The 15,811-nt window shown below is 51.5% G+C and overlaps 1 protein-coding gene across 8 annotated transcripts in view; it reads left to right on the forward strand.

The window, feature by feature from the left end:
• LOC101654698 (actin-binding LIM protein 1) overlaps positions 1 to 15,811 on the forward strand; it is a 93,632-nt gene that overhangs the window by 66,662 nt on the left and 11,159 nt on the right. For 3 of the 8 annotated variants that reach the window (XM_045291239.1, XM_045291238.1, XM_030885976.2), the window contains 6 exons: positions 4,118 to 4,222; positions 6,035 to 6,082; positions 9,446 to 9,592; positions 11,767 to 11,858; positions 13,632 to 13,743; positions 15,609 to 15,673. In XM_045291239.1, coding sequence (XP_045147174.1) covers positions 4,118 to 4,222; positions 6,035 to 6,082; positions 9,446 to 9,592; positions 11,767 to 11,858; positions 13,632 to 13,743; positions 15,609 to 15,673 — 569 coding nt within the window. The remainder of the gene's footprint in view (positions 1 to 4,117; positions 4,223 to 6,034; positions 6,083 to 9,445; positions 9,593 to 11,766; positions 11,859 to 13,631; positions 13,744 to 15,608; positions 15,674 to 15,811) is intronic. The other 5 variants (XM_030885977.2, XM_030885980.2, XM_030885985.2 and 2 more) reach the window with 4 other exon arrangements.

The following is a 15,811-nucleotide window of genomic DNA, read 5'->3' on the forward strand; positions in this document are numbered from 1 at the left end:
TGAAAAATGGTTTCCCTTTGCTTTTGGACTTTGTGCAGTGTGGACCGAATTTCTCTTCCTTCCCATTTGAAATACTGTTCGACATTGCATCCCGTGTCTTTCTGCCCTCTGTTCTGTGCCAGAATGTCCTTGTTGGACCGTTTGGCCAAGAGCATGCCTACAGAGTTGAAAAATGGTTTCCCTTTGCTTTTGGACTTTGTGCAGTGTGGACCGAATTTCTCTTCCTTCCCGTTTGAAATACTGTTCGACATTGCATTCTGTGTCCGTGAAGCTTCCGTTAGACTTGTGAGCAGAAGGGCCACGCATTTAAGTCTCTCTGAGTGAAATCTTGCCCTCCTCTGCCACAGAGAGAATACTATGAGGCAAATACATATTTGCTATAAGAAACCCTGGTGGTGTCATGGATTATGCCTTGGGGTGGCTAACCACCAGGACAGCAGTTCAAGCCCACCAGCCACTCCATAGGAGAAAGATGAGGCTCTCTGCTCCTGTAAAGATTTACAGCCTCAGAAACTCAAAGGAACTGGCCCATAAGTCGCTGTGAGTCAGAATCGACTCATTGAGAGCGAGGCTTTGTTTGTTTAAAGGAAATCATAACTCCGATGGAAGTTTTAGACAAGAAACTGCCCATCTTGAAACTGTCACAAATTGTCAATGTTGCCAATATCAAGGTCCCCCGGAGATCTTCATTTAGGTATGGGAATGTGAAGACTTGGGGCCCAGCAGGCTCAGCAGGTCCCCACACAGCTGTGTGCTCCTCCTCTTCCACACTGCTGTCTTAGGATGAGTCTCTTAGGCTCAAACAGAAGGAGATTGAGGACAAAGCACCTGAAGACCCCGTGACAGCACGTGAGTGATCGCTCAGAAATTAAATAAAAGTAAGAATCTTATCAGATTGATAGGGAAGGGGTTAAGAGTGGAGACAAAGAAATAGAAATGTAAAAAAAAAAGAAAAGATATAGAAATAGAAATGTAAAGATGCATAGACCGGCAGGTTGTTGCCATGAAAACAGAGATCCCTAACACCTTACCTTGGCCCAATTTGAGGACTAACTTAAAAGAACAAAATGACTGTATATGGGATGTGTATATATACTATGACATGCCATATATGCTGTTATATGATTTTTAAACAGTGGCTTACTCGGAGCTTATAGATGATGGTGATGGGGTTGGTGGTAGCGTCTCTGCATGCTATTTCATCAATACCCCGTAGATTCCTTTGCGTAGTTGGCTCCATGTGTGCGTGCACGCACACACTCCCAAAGAACCCTTTCAGATCTTCACCCATGATTTTCTAGCAGACTGGAGTTGAAGGGGTTTTTTTTTGTTTTGTTTTCCACTTACTGTGGGTCAGGCGTTGGACTGCTAACTGGAAGGTCAGCAGTTCAAACCCACCAGCTGCTCCTTGGGACAAAGATGAGGCTAGGAGCGCCCATGAAGATGTGTAGTCTCTGAAACGCTGTACACAGGGGCCACTGTGGGTCGGTGGTTCCGTAGCAGTGGGTTTTAGTTAGAAAAGGGAAAGAAGCTTTTAAGGATGTCCAAGGGCTCTTCTTTCAACGAATTCTTGGAAGCATCGTCACCAGGCATCCTAACATGAAGGAAGCCGGCACAGGCCCCCTGGATCTTTTGAGAGTAGCCCGCAAGAACGACTTAGGTTTTTAGTTTTCTCGTGTGACCGGGAGTGGTGCCTACAGGTCAAGAATTTCTCCGTCAGTGAGAGAGTTAACCAGAACCATTGAGGACCACATGACTCAAATGGGGAAATTATGAAGTAGGGGCTCTATTGTGATTCCATCATACGGACTGGCACCTGGCTTCTGTCACTCCGGATCTGAGACAGGCGATTCCGTGCCTGTGGTGCTGCTGGCCGAACTGGACCGGGGAATCTCTGGACGCCTCATTGGTTGACTTGTTTCAGTCCAGCACTCACCACCGTTTATTAAACACGCCTTCTCATCCAGGCCCTGTGCCGAGTCCAGGCAGCGCAGCAAAGAATAGAACGCAACCTCCTTCTGTAAGCCATCTTCCTTCCCTTGCTTGCCTCTACCTGTGTTTTATATGCAGATTTTGTCTGCCATAAGCTAAGTATTCGTCTTTAGAAGAGGGATTAAAACTGAGAGCTCTTTTTTAAATCCACAGTTTGAAGCAGGACGTCACAGCTTTCAGAAGGCATCGCTATCTGAGAATCCCTGGTGGCATAGTGGCTTATGAATTAGTCTGTTACTATACCCACAAGGCCAGCAGTTTGAATTTACCCACAGCTCCCAGGGAGAAAGATGAGGCTCTCTGTACCCCTAAGGATTCACAGCCCTGGAAACACACATGGGGTAGTTCTAGTCTGCCCCGTAGGGTGGCCGGGAATTGAAATCCCTGTGTTTTCCTGAGACTAGCTGTCTGCTCAGACGTGAGGCAGGAGGACATTTGGGGTGGGAGCTGATCTTGTTGAGTTGTGCAGAAGGTCCGGGCTGTCCCTGCAGTTCTGCTGGGGACAGGGTGCTGGTGGCTGTGGTGGCTCTGAGGGCTTTTGTTGTCAAGCCCCAGCTCTCCTGGTCAGCCTCCTCCCCATTATCTTCTCCACGCACCACGTAGTATAGTCCATCCACAGCGGCCCATCCAGCTGTACATCAAGGCCCTGCCATCCCTCGTTTCTAATGATTCTCCAGACCAAGTCCAAACCCACTGCCACTGACCCCGTCTGGCTCCCAGACAGCCCAGAGCACAGAATAGAACTGCTCCGTAGGGTTTGTGAAACTGCACGTCTTTACAGGAGCAGTCCGCCTCCTCTTTCTCTTCAGGAGCAGGTGGTGGGTTTGAACTGCCAATCTGGTGCTTAGCAGTCCAGTGTTTAACCCACTGCACTGCTAGGACTCCCTCGCGATTCTCCAGCCCTGCGAAATACCGCCTTCCACCACCGCTCTGCCCACCCACTGACCTGGCAAGCATGTTCCTTCGTGCTCGACGCAAGACTCCGCCTCCTCGGAGCTCTCCTGCAGAATGAATTGCTCTGTGTTCTTTCGTGCTCGACGCAAGACTCCGCCTCCTCGGGGCCCTCCTGCAGAATGAATTGCTCTGTCCTCCAAACTGCACAACGTGCTTCGCGTACCTCTGCGTAACCAGTCACACTGCAGGCTTTAAGGGGACCAGATGTCCAGCTTTTGGTGGGACAGCCCTGATTTTTGGCATTTTTAAAAAGTCCTGAATTTTGGAAAGAATGCACGACACGCTAGGGAACGGTCTATTTGGTCCATATAGACCAAACTTTTCATCAAGACACCCACCCTCCCCCCGTCAACGGTGTCCCGCTTTAAATCTGATCACCTTAGGCTAGTTGATTTCCTACCGTCGGTCTCCTTAGGTGGACTCTGTGCCCCTTGAGAGCAAGCAGGGGGTCCCATTCATCCGCTTGCCCTCCACAGCAGTTCAGTGCCCGGCCCTGCTGGCTGTGCAGGGAGTGTCCTTGACGGAGCTGTGTTGGGGCCTGGTGGGACTTCATTTCTAAGAGTGCAATGGAGAGACACCGAAGTGGTTCAGCCCTATGTATTTCAAAGTAAGGAAATCAGAAACACACTGCACCAACGCCGTTTTGTATTACTGGGGCAAGGACTGGGTGCCCCCCCCGCCCCCCGCTAAGCCCCAGGCTCCTGGATTTAGCCTTCCTTCCTCAGAAGTGCCATCCAGCTGCCTGCCACCACCATAGGGATTGTATTGGGTTTGCCTAGCCCACCCCTTTGCTTGCAGTGACTTAACCCTTTGACAGACGATCCTGAAGCATTAGCAGGGGACTTTCCGTGCCTCTTAGGATGCTTCCCATCAGATTGGTTTGCTGCTAGCACACAGCCCCAACTGCATGCCGTTGGAATGTCCTATCTGACCCGCTCCTGCTTCTAACCTGGTTCCACCTGACCGCCAGTCTCTCTGGGAAACTCACCCCCCTGTCACCTCTGTGAGCCAACGGGATGAATGGAATGTTTGTTTGTTTCTCTGGATTCTCCTTGCCGGCCAGGCTCCTCCTCCTCCTCTGACGTGTGGTTTGGGGTTCTGACTGTGCTTGCCTACCCCCCCTGTCTTGCTCCCCCCTCTCATTTTGTTTTCTCCATTCTTCTCCTTGGAGGCAATGAGCCGCCCAGCGGCCGGAACTCCCCTCTCCCTTACCGGCCAGACAGTCGCCCTCTAACGCCAACTTTCGCTCAGGCCCCTAAACATTTCCATGTTCCAGGTAGGAGCTGACATGGGCTGTGTCTTGGTGTCCTGTCACAGTGTAGAATGTAGCCGTTGTCACCCTGTCTCGTCTCCATCTCTCATGCTCTTCCGGGTCGGGGTGCACCTTGTTGACAAACCCTAAATTGCAGGATCTGACCCGGAGGGGCCTTTCCAAAGAGTTTGTCTGTGAAAAGCCAGGATCACATGGAAAATTTAAACTTTCTCGTGTTCACTTGGGGAAGAGGGTGTGAGGCGGGGGTTGGGAGGCAGGAAGCAAAAGAAAGGGGGTTGAGTTGTCCTGTGTATCCTGAATTTTTCATTCGACACTCTCATGCTGTCTCAGGCCCCATGGTGGTGTGCCCCATGGTGGTGCCACACTGGCTTTCTGCTCTGGTCTTCTCTCTGTGAAGCTCGGACCACAGTGTGGCCTGGGCTTCTCTCCTGGGATGCCTGCTCCCAGAGAGATGTAGCAGCGGTGGGTCAGTTGGGCCAGTCCTCCTGCAGTGTGCCTCTGATTCACCACCTGCCTGGCCCCCAAAGGTATCTTGCAATTTAGGCTCCATGTCGCAAGCTTCACAACTGTAGCCACATAGTTGCGAGCATTTGCTGTCCCCATGGCAACTGCACTTTCTCACTGGGGAACTGGAAAAAAACCCAAACCCCATCCGATGCCTTAATGTCTCCCGTCCGCTCCATGTGTGAAAACTGAGAAAGCCCCCTGGGGGGGTCACGATCCTGTTTTCCTGTTAGAAACACATTGTTTGGCATCTTTGAGCTTCTGAACATGGTACAATCAATCGCCCATTATGTTCGTGTCAGGATACATGTTTGCAATCAGTGGGGTTTTACCTTCCTTTTCTTTATTTTTTTGCGTTCTTAACGTAATCTATAGAAGCCGAGGGAAGCTCAATGAGTTTCCTCTGCTTTGGAACTGCCTTACTACTTTTAAAACAACAACAAAGGTTTCATTGAACCTTGCAAAAACCACTGTTTTGTATTTGTGGGGTGGTTTTGTTTTGTTTCCTACCTTCCCCGATACACCGACCTACAGTCCCCATTGTACATGGTCTCCTCATGGCGGGCCAGAGCCTCTTGAAGTGCCCTGAGTCTTTGAAATACACGGGGACATAGTCCAATTGGGTTGAGGAGGAGTCTGTGAATCTGATTTAGCATCTCGTTTTCTTTCTAGTCTACTTTTTTTTTTTCTCTTAATTTGGCCTGCACAAATTAGGATTTTGGGGGGCATCTCGCCTGCGTATTGGGCTAGCCTGCGCATGAAAAAACAAGTGTTTCTGTGTTTAAAAAAAAAAACCCGCACTCTCCATTTTACTACAGTGCTTTCCACCCCTCCCCCCACCCCGCCCCATGAATTGCGAAATAGATTGAAGCCCTGGCAGTTAGCTACCAAGGGCTCAATTTCTAGACAGTAGTGCTTTGGGGCTTTGTCCCCCCACTGACCATGCCTTCCTGGCCATCGGAATCCTGTCGTGCTTGCATTCCTTCCTGGGAAGGAAGTGTGTCTCTGAGTCAATGGCCCAGGGTCAGTGGCATCTCTCTGGATGCCAAGATGTATTACAAAGGCTTCCATCTCACGTGTCTGCGGTAATCTGCTCGTATCAGTAACATTTTTTTTTTCCTTCCGAAAAGCTCGAGCTTTGTAATACAAACGTTTCCTTCTGGGTGATTTCTGTCCAAGGGCCTGCCTGCCGTCGGGTTCGGCCCTTGGTGGATCTGTCATGTCTGTCTTTGTTTGGGGTGTCTTTGCTGTCCCCTCCCCACAGCTGAACTGGTTCTCATAACCACACACCTTTGCTTTTCATTTCCACAGATCAAGGGATCAACATTTACCGAAAGCCACCCATCTACAAACAGCATGGTAAAACCCACCCCCCTCCACCCCAAGATTCCCCTAGCCCAGACCTCTGACCGCCTCCTCTTTGCTGGCCTCTGAAAGGCTTGACCTCGCCCCCACCCCTACCCCCATCCCCCAACCCCACCCCCAACTCCACCCCAGCCCCTACTACCACCACTTTTGGGAAACCAGCAGGGGAGCTGGATGCTTGCTTTTATTGGCGCCGGGTGCACTGCGGTTAAGTGCTCAGCTGCTAACCATTAAAGGTCAGCAGGTGGACAGCACCAGCCACTCTGAAGGAGGGCCATGGATGGGGCTGCTCCTGTAGAGGTTCACGCCTTGGAAACCCCAGAGCAAGCAGTTCTACTCTGCCCTGCGGGGTGGGGTCCCGAGGAGTGGCATCGACTCAAGGCTGCAGCCGTGGGTTTGGTATTTGGTGACAGTGCAAGTGTCGGAAAACTGACTTTTCTGGATGGAACACAGACAGGTCACTTAGGTGGGTGACTTCTTGCCCACTTCTGAGCTCCTGGGGCCACGGGTCATTATTTTCGCAGAAAAAGAGAGGTGCTGCTCCCCTAACACATTGCAACCATCCTAACAAGGCTTTTTTCGTTGTTGTTTTTGCCATGAACTAGCCTGCCAGGCTCCGTCACCATGGTGAAGAAGGTACAGTTAGTCTCACCAGCTAAAACCAGCAGAATCCAGGGCCCTAGAAACTTTCTCTGGCGACTAGCTCCGTAAAAGTTGGCCATCTGACTGCCCATTTTCCCTTTGCGGCTTGGAGCCTTCTGCATCCTGCATGGGAGTGGTTAGGAGTCCTGGCCCAGGTCACAGCTCTTTGCCACCATGGCTCTGTGACATTACAGACAGGCACACTCTGCCTGTGAAAACCAGACGTTATACCGATTTGTACCTTCTTTCTCTTTGAATGCAGAAATTTGAAGCCAGTGGCATCTCCTTCTGTAAATCACATTTTCTGCAGCAGCACTGGGTCTCCCCAGGGGTTCAGTCTGCCCCACAGAGCCTCATTCAATTGACAGAGAGCAAAAACTGAGCCTTCTTCACTGGGGGTGGGGGTCACAGAAAACAATGCACAAATCGTACCTGGAAACTTGAAGGCTGCTCTGGAGCCCAGTTGATGTTAATTAGTCCTTAAGGACATAAAAAGTAAATCAAGGGGAGACTATTCAAGGAAAAACATTTTAGGCCAAAATTCAAGGGAGAAATCGAGAAAGGTGTGTACTGTCATGGTTCTAGAACTATCTTTTCCCCCCCTTTTTTTTAAGTTTTATTGCACCATATGCTTGCTCATTAAGTTTGTTAACATTCTTCTTATTTATTTTTTTTTATGGTTTAATGTCTCCCCACCCACTCATTAACACGTAAATGTCTAACTAACTACTGACTTCACCAATTCTAATGCGTAAGTATTGTTGGAAATCTTGCTTTTCTTTCTTTTAATTTAAGGATACATTTCCCAGAGTTTTTGGTTTATCAGTTTAAAGACTCTTTTTTTTTTTAATGAAAAAATCTTTAGGCTCTATCTTTCTGCACCCCCCCCCCCCAAACAATTTAAAAATGAGAAAGGTGAGGTCATTGAGATTTCAGAAGGATGGAGGACATTAGGTTTTCTACTTGCGGGGCTTATTGGGCAGTGGTTTGTGAAGTGCATCATTGTGTCCTTACTCTGGGCCTGTTAGAACAGAATGAAGTCATGCTTCCCTGAAAGATGTTCTGCAGAAGAATTCCATTTCATGCACCAGAAATCGAATGCTTTTCTTAAAGATGAAAAAGATAGATCTACGTATCTGTGCTCAGGTGCATTCGGGAAATGCTAGATTTAAATGAAGCCTCACGTTTTCACAACTGCGGAACTTCTCCTTCTGTAAGAAGCTGACACGGAGCATGCGTTCTCTTCCGGACGGGTGCATTTTCTCTGGAGATTAAAGTTTCCAGAGGTCCTGCGCTGGACCCGCCCGAGGCTTAACCTGGAACAATTCAGGGGAGTTGACAGAGGCCCTGGCAACCACTGACAGGAAGTCCGAGTTACAGCTAAAGCATCAGAAAGTTGTTTCCAGAATTTTAAAAAAAAGGAACTGTGGAAATGTCTGAGCCCCCAGGGAACAGTGTTACATGTTTGGTTAGCATGTGAGTCCCCTTTGCCGAGCCCATGGGAAATCAGGAACTGATCATGTAACCTGCTGTGGGTCAGGATGAGCTCAGTGGGTAAGGACCAGGAAGCTAACAGAGAGGTTTGCAGCCAGAACCCACCCACTGGAGGGGGAGGGGGGAGACATGGCGCCTGTCTGGTGTTAGCGCCTGTTTGGTTTTCTGTGGTCAGATCTGGGTTCCAAGCCAGTGAGATGACCTCCCTCCCCCCACTCAAGGTATAGCCCTTAAGGACTCTGGTAGCCAGCAACGGCTCACAGCCGGCTCCTACTGGTTTCCAGTGGGTGGTTCAGTTTTCTGTGCAGATCCTTGAGCAGAATAGTCGGTCACAGGGCTAGAGTAAATCCCTGCAAGTTGACGTGTTTTCCCATCCCCAGCCCTCCAAAGACGCAAGGGCATCTGAACGCCAGAAGGAACAGGGCCACTAGATTGGTGGCTTCTGACCCACGGCTGTAAGGCCAGCCAGCCCTCTAATAATGAACGCATTTAAGTTAGCCCTTGTTATTCTAAATCAGTGGTTCTCGACCTTCCTAATACCACAACCCTTTAATACAGTTCCTTATGTTGTAGCGACCCCCAACCATAAAATTATTTCATTGCTACTTCATAACTGTCATTTTGCTACTGTTATGAATCATAATGTAAATCATAATGTGTTTTCCGATGGTCTTAGGGACCCCTGTGAAAGGGTCATTAGACCACCCCAAAGGGGTCGCGACCCACAGGTTGAGAACCACTGTTCTAAATGCTAAATTCTAGCGTCTCATTTCTCTGGAAGACTACTTAGCCAGCGGAACTTTCTGTAACGTGACATTGTCCCATAACCGCACCCACCTAAGACAGTGAGGCACCTGTCATGTGTGGCTCCTGAACCATTCGTTTAAAGGCAGCCAAGACAACTGAGGAAGGGACTGTGGCATTTTATTTCATGGCAGTGAGTTTGAGCAATCTCACCTTGCTAGATTTGGGCACCAGAGCCAGGGAGCAAGCGTTTTCCAATCTAGAACAGGTGTGAACATGGGCCTTTGCTGCTGCCTACAAGTAAGGGACCCAGCCATCATTAGGGCCACTGAACAACTGGGCCATGGGTAATGGTGGCCCACAGAGCCGTCCAGGATTGAGAACGCTGCCAGAGAAGAGCCGCAGCCACCCAGCGAGGTGGGGCTGGCCCACGTTTGCCTTACAGGCCTGCACTGAGCTCCCCCGATTCCCGCCTAGATGCAGCTGCCCTGGCAGCCCAGAGCAAGTCTTCAGAAGACATCATCAAGTTTTCCAAGTTCCCAGCAGCCCAGGCTCCAGACCCCAACGAAATTCCAAAGATTGAGACGGACCACTGGCCTGGTCCCCCCTCACTTGCCGCCGTAGGTATGCAATCATTGGAGCTAAGTCAAAACAGACAGATTTCTGGGGTGGGGTGTGGCGTGTCTCCCTCCAAGTAGCGCTTTCAAAAGTATAGATGCAAGAAAGTGGGCCCTGTGCTAAGAGTGGAGAGGTAGCGTAGTGGTGGGGACACAGCCCAATGTGATACTGATTTGGGTGCAGAATGCTTAACTGTTGCCAAGACCCAACCACCCAGGCCTTTCTCTAGCACCCCCCACCCCCACCCCTGAGACACAGATCCAATGCCTCACGCACGGCTTTGCAGGGGTCCCTCCCGACGTCAGGGTGCAGACCCACTAACTCACTCGAACTTGCACTCGCACTCGCACATTTGGGTGAAAGCCTCAGCCAGAGCAGGGCTCCGGCTCACGAGGTCCACTGTGCGTGCCCTTGCAAGCGGGCTGCTTGCGGTTAAGCTTACTTCGGGCTCCTTTGGGGTTTCAGCTACGTTTGTTTCTCTTAACAACCAGTCTGAATGTGGAGCCGCTTCCCCCTTTCTTCAGCGATCACGAGCTGGGCTGCTGGGGCGGGCTGGCGCCAAGCTGCACGTCCGCTGACGCAGGACTCGGGGAAGTCACCTGGTTTTCACATCCATCCTTTCCATGAGTTCTGTGCTCCTGTGTCACCCTTGAGCTGTCTCATTGTTTGCTTGGCATCACCGATCTGTGCTTTAAAACTATGTCTGTGTCCTCTCCGCGGTCTTGTCCATAGGACATCACTTGGCCTAAAAAAAAAGAAGAGGTATTGACAAATGTCACCGTTGAGTCAGCCTTACAGAGAAGGCTGTCTCGTCACATCTTTGTGGGCAACCTAAAAGACCTTCAATTTTCCAAATGAACACACACACACACACACACACACACACACACGTTATTCTCAGGGTCACTTTATAAGCAGCACAAGAGTTTCAGAGGCAACTGACATTTGTAGACACGCAAGGAAGGTAAACCACCCCCTCTGTTCATGTTCATGGTTGACAGGCAGGCTCTAGCTCACGCTGACTTGAGACTTAGCTCATCCTTGCAAAGTTGTGCCTGCGGGCGGGTGTTTGTGCAGGCTACGGAGAGGGCACTCAGGTTGACGTTTATGGCTTTCAGAAGGGAGCCCGTGGTGAGCTCTGCCCCACCAATCCTTGCCTTTGAGGAAGGTCTTCGGGCCCAGAGGGTCCCAATTTGGTCACACTGCTCAGTGAAAACGAGGCAGGCGAACATGGCAGATGGAGAACCAACCAGGCAGATGAGGGAGGGCAAATGGGACATTTTTTGAAAGCTCTCTGGGTGTGCCCTGAGAAGGTGGGGCCCGTGAACCTAAATGATAACAGTGAATACCATTGGGTTGACATTTATGTTAATGAGATCAGCCAGCCTTCCTTTTTCCTCACAGAGCCAGCTTAACCCAAGCAATGTGAGGAGGAGTTGGGCGAGGGGGGGAGGCGATCAGAAAGATTTCTTCATTCCCCTGCCCCTCTCCCCTTTTCCAGAACACTTCAAAACTGTTAACCGCTGTTAAATCCCTCAGTGTACAATTCCTTCGTGACCATCCCGCCCCCCCACCCCCCCAGGGATTCAGAAAAAGGAAACGTTAGAGATGCATCCTTCTAGAGGCACGCCAAAGATATGCTTGCTCACGGCCACCGTCAGGGTAACCAACAAGATGAGGGTCTCGTGACTAGCCCCCCGAGAGTCAGAAAGAGCAAAATAGCCCCAAACAGCAAGGCTTTGTGACCCTCTCGCAGGGCAGAGAGCAGCGGCTTGGCGGTGGTCTGCAGATGAATCTGGCTGTCCTGCGGTTGGATGTGCAGCCCGGGGACCTAAACTACTCTGTCGGTCTCCCTTCTGGAGCTCTGGCCAGTGGTTCCTCTGACGACTTAGACCCTGCCCATCAGAAAAGCCACCCAGCTTCCAAGGGGGTGGCCCGTCTCACAGCCCGACCCTCCTAGCTAGCCTCATACCTAGAACTGGCTGGTCACGCTCTCCAGCAAACATCCAGCAGGAGGAGAGCCCCCCGCCCCCACCCTCTTGTCGTCTGCCTTAAAATGTCAGGAGAGCCGCTGCCTCTGCCAGCCCTAACAAAGTGGGCCCCGGTTGGCCTGGTCCACGTCCTTTACGATTCCCGCATGGAAGGGCCGGTGTGAGACGCCCTCTTTGCTGTGGACATAGGAACCGACGCGAGACGCAGATCTAGTGGCCGAGAGGAAGACGAGGAAGAGCTCCTGAGACGCCGGCAGCTTCAAGAAGAGCAGTTGATGAAGGTCTGTGCTCACGCTAAGCTGGTGGCTGTCACCAGCACCCCCAGGCTGTGTTGTTTGCTGAATGACTGCTGTGTGCAAGTCCCCAAGATGAGTAAGAGGGAGCCCCAATCCTCCAGGCCCTTGCTGCCCCACAGGTGACAGCGTGGGTGCCGGCTAACCACAATGGGACCAGACGCAAAGGGTCCCAGAGAAGCCACCGTGAGGCTAAAGACTGAAGGGGACATAGACCCTTGGGGGTTGGAGAAGAAGGCAGAGGGGCGCATAGCCTTAGTTATGTGAAAAGTGGTGCTGGGGGTGCACACACTGAAAGGGTGCTTGAGGACCAGGTGGAACCACGATGGTGCATGTTCCTCTCCCTCCCCCGGAGTTCCAACCTGCTGCAGGCAGCCCCTTGGGGCTCAGCATTTCCCCTAGTCTTTCCTAGGGGTCAGGAGCCCTGGTGGCCCAGTGGTCATGCACCGGGATGCGAGCCACCAGCCTCTCTGAGGGTGGGAGAGAAAATGAGGCTTTCTGTTCCCATGAATATGTACAGCCCATCAAACCCAAAGGAGCAATTCTACTTTCTCCTAGCGAGTGAGGAAGAGTTCCAATCGACTCATTGACAGTGAGGTGTTTTGGGATGGGAGAGGGCGGTTTTTGTTCCCAGGGGTTAAGAACAAGCCCTAGCACAGCGGTTCTCAGCCTGTGGGTCACAACCCTTTTGGGGGTCCGATGACTCTTTCACAGGGGTCGCCCGATTCATAACAGTAGCAAATGACAGTGATGAAGTAGCAACAAAAATAATGTTATGATTGGGGGGTCACCCCCACATGAGGAACTGTATGAAAGGGTGGAGGCATTGGGAAGGTTGAGAACCACTGAACTAGCGGCTTAGTGTTTGGCTCCTAACGGCAAGGTCAGCAGTTCAAACCCATCAACCGCTCGGTAGGAGATAGGGCTTTCAACCCTAGTAAAGAGTCTGACAGGGCCACTTCTGCCCTGTCCTGTAGGGTCACTAGGAGTTGGCACTGACTCGATGGCAGTGAGCTTGGCTTGGCTTTGGGGTTGGGAGAGCCGTGGGTGTCCTGAGCCGGGGGAAAAATGACTTCATCCGAGAAGCCCTCTTCATGCCCTCCCATCTCTAGCATGGGCTGACAGAAGACCTGGACGAGGAGGCCAGTTAGCTCCTGGAGTGGAGGGTCCAGGCCGCTGTAAACTCCCTCCACACCCTGGGAGGATGTCTTCCCCAGATGCTTAGTTAGGTGGTGACGTGCACATAGCCTCAGTTATCCGAAACGGGGGTTTAGTGTGTTTATGGCAGGACCCCTGTGCCGCGTCGAACGCGCGCAGAAACCCAGAAGGTAGGCTCTCTTCTTTTGTAGTCCCCCAGATCTGAACGGTGAGCACGCAGGACTCTCCATGTTTTAAACCAATGAAGGCATATCCTCTCAAAGCTCCCACCCCCAGCCTCCCCTGCCTATATCAAACACACACACACACACACACACACACACACACACACACGGCTGGGCTTAGGGCTGGGAAACGGAGGGAGACTATTCTTCTGACAGCCTGGCTTAGGGATAGAGAGTTTTGAAATGCAGCCAGTTCATGGGGCTTGGAGGCTAAAATCGAACCTGCCTCCTGAGGAAACGTCAGGCCATGGGGCCCACAGGCCTCCGGGCCTAGGAACTTGGGGCAAGGTCTTCTGAAAAGGCAGCTGCCCCTCCAGGAAAGTCATTGTAGGCTTTCTATCTCCTCCCTCTCCCCACCCCCCCTGCCCCCCTCACCTAGCTCAATTCGGGCCTGGGGCAGCTGATCCTGAAAGAAGAGATGGAACGGGAGAGAGAGAACCGAGAAAGAGCAGCCACGCTGGCTAGCCGCTATGACTCACCCATCCACTCAGGTGAGCTGCAGACCTGCCGCCCTCCCCTCCCAGAACTGCCTCCCACGTGCAAGGAGCCCGGTTGCCCTCCCCTGAGGAGGCAGGACCGCTTCTGCTGGCAACCACAGGACACGTGTTGGGGCAGGGGGCCTGGGAAGGGTCTATTTCCTATCCAGGTAGCTTGTAAGTTGGCTGAGAGTTTTCCTTACCTGCACATTTCCTTGTGCTGGAAACAGGGAGTCTCCACAGATCCCAGCAACCAGGAGAAGCCTGTCCCCACCACGTGGCAGCGTGAGCTCCTAGTGCAGCGTTTCTCAAAGTGGGCAATGCCACCCTTTGGGCAGGGGGTGGGGTGGGGGTGCTGCAAAAACCAATACCAAACTTGATGCCAGATGAGGAACCCTAGTACCAACATTTTTGATCACGGGGGACGTGGGGGGGGGGGCAAGTATCTCCAAGGTAAGCCATCAAAGAACGGGGCGCTATTCTGAGCAGAGAGAGCATCTGGGAGACATTTTCTAAGCACAGCGACCTCTCATTGGTGGGTTCAGTGCCGCCTCTGAGGACTGCTGGAGGTGTTCTTGACCCTTAGTGGGGGGAGATTATGGACCCCCTCCCAGGTGGAAACAACCCATCAGTGTATCTCGCCCTGCTTATATTGGTCATAAGCCAGTTCTCTCTTGACCCACACAGTCTGTTTGCACATGTTCTGGATCCGCAGCATCATTTTCTGTCCGAAGGTTGCCTTTCAACTTTTGACTCCACGGAGATTCCCCTGCTAAAGAGTGTTTAATCTTTCAGCATACCAGAAGAAGAGGCTATAGCTCCTTTTTTGGAAGTGGAGGTTTAAGTAACATCTTCGATGTCACACAACTAATAACTAGCAAGGGTAGGACTTGAGGAGTCCAGGAACCCTTAGAGCCCACAGCGTTGACCTAGAAGGCCCAACTCCTTCTCCTGGGTAGGCTAATCTTCAGAGTTCATCTGTATAGCTCCTTCTGGGAGTCTGTTCTGTACAGGTGTGGAGCAAGACTTGAGACAAGGTTAATTATCAGGCCCAAGGATGCCGAGTGGGGATGGTGGTAGTGGTGCCATCGAGTAGGTTCTTACAACCACCCTAAGACCAACAGAATGGACTACTGCCCGGTCTGGTGCCATCCTCATGGTGTCTGTTATATGTCAGCCCATTGCTGCAGGCACCATGTCCATCTATCTCCTTGCAGGCCATCTGTCTTTTTCCACTGGGCCGGTACTTTACCAAGCACGATGTCCTTTTCCATGACTGGTCCCTCCTGATAATATGTCCAAAGGATGGGAGATGAAATCTCACCATCTTCGCTTCTGAAAAGCATCCTCTACCCGCCTTTCAAAGTCTAGCTGTCTCAGAAGCATCCGGGCACTTGATAGGTGTGATACCTTTTCCCAAGAGGTCCAACCGTGTCTGGCCACTAGATGTTGATCGTTGACACGGCTGATGTTCAACGGCTGGGTTCATAGTCTTAAGCTGAGAATTAATGACCTTGGGCAAAAGGCGGAACCCCCTTTCCCCATTTCCTCTTCTGCCAAACGAAGGCAGTTGCCGTGACACCAGGCTTGTCACGGGGAGTCACAGGATCCAGCACACCGAGCACTTAGATCCTTCCAAAATCTCCAGGAAGCTTCAGACCTACCCGAAGGTGCCCATCCTTCTGTCCCCACCGCTCCTTAGTGATGTTACCCACCACCCATTCAAGGTACCGCACAAAGATGGCGATGTGTGGGGAAGACTTGAGCCTGCGCCGTACCCTTTACCGTATCAAGTGAGAACTTGCATTCTTCAGGGCAAATCCCCATCGGAGGAGCGACCTGCTGTTTCCAAACCTTTGGTCTCTTCCCTTTTCTTGCAGCTACACATGGTCCATCCTCCAAAACCGCGTCCCTCCCAGGCTACGGCAAAAACGGGCTTCACCGGGTAAGAGTCCTCTGACCCCCAACCCACCGACCATGCGGATCCTCACCACAGTCCTGTTTCAAGCGCTGGCCTAGTGTCCGACCGACCGTGTCAGACCCTTGATCTCAATGTGGGAATCTAATGAAAATGACCATCAGC

The sequence above is a fragment of the Echinops telfairi genome, unplaced genomic scaffold, assembly GCF_000313985.2.
Source record: "Echinops telfairi isolate 266 unplaced genomic scaffold, ASM31398v2 ScPeMD7_70;HRSCAF=299, whole genome shotgun sequence".
Classification (NCBI taxonomy): Eukaryota; Metazoa; Chordata; class Mammalia; order Afrosoricida; family Tenrecidae; genus Echinops; species Echinops telfairi.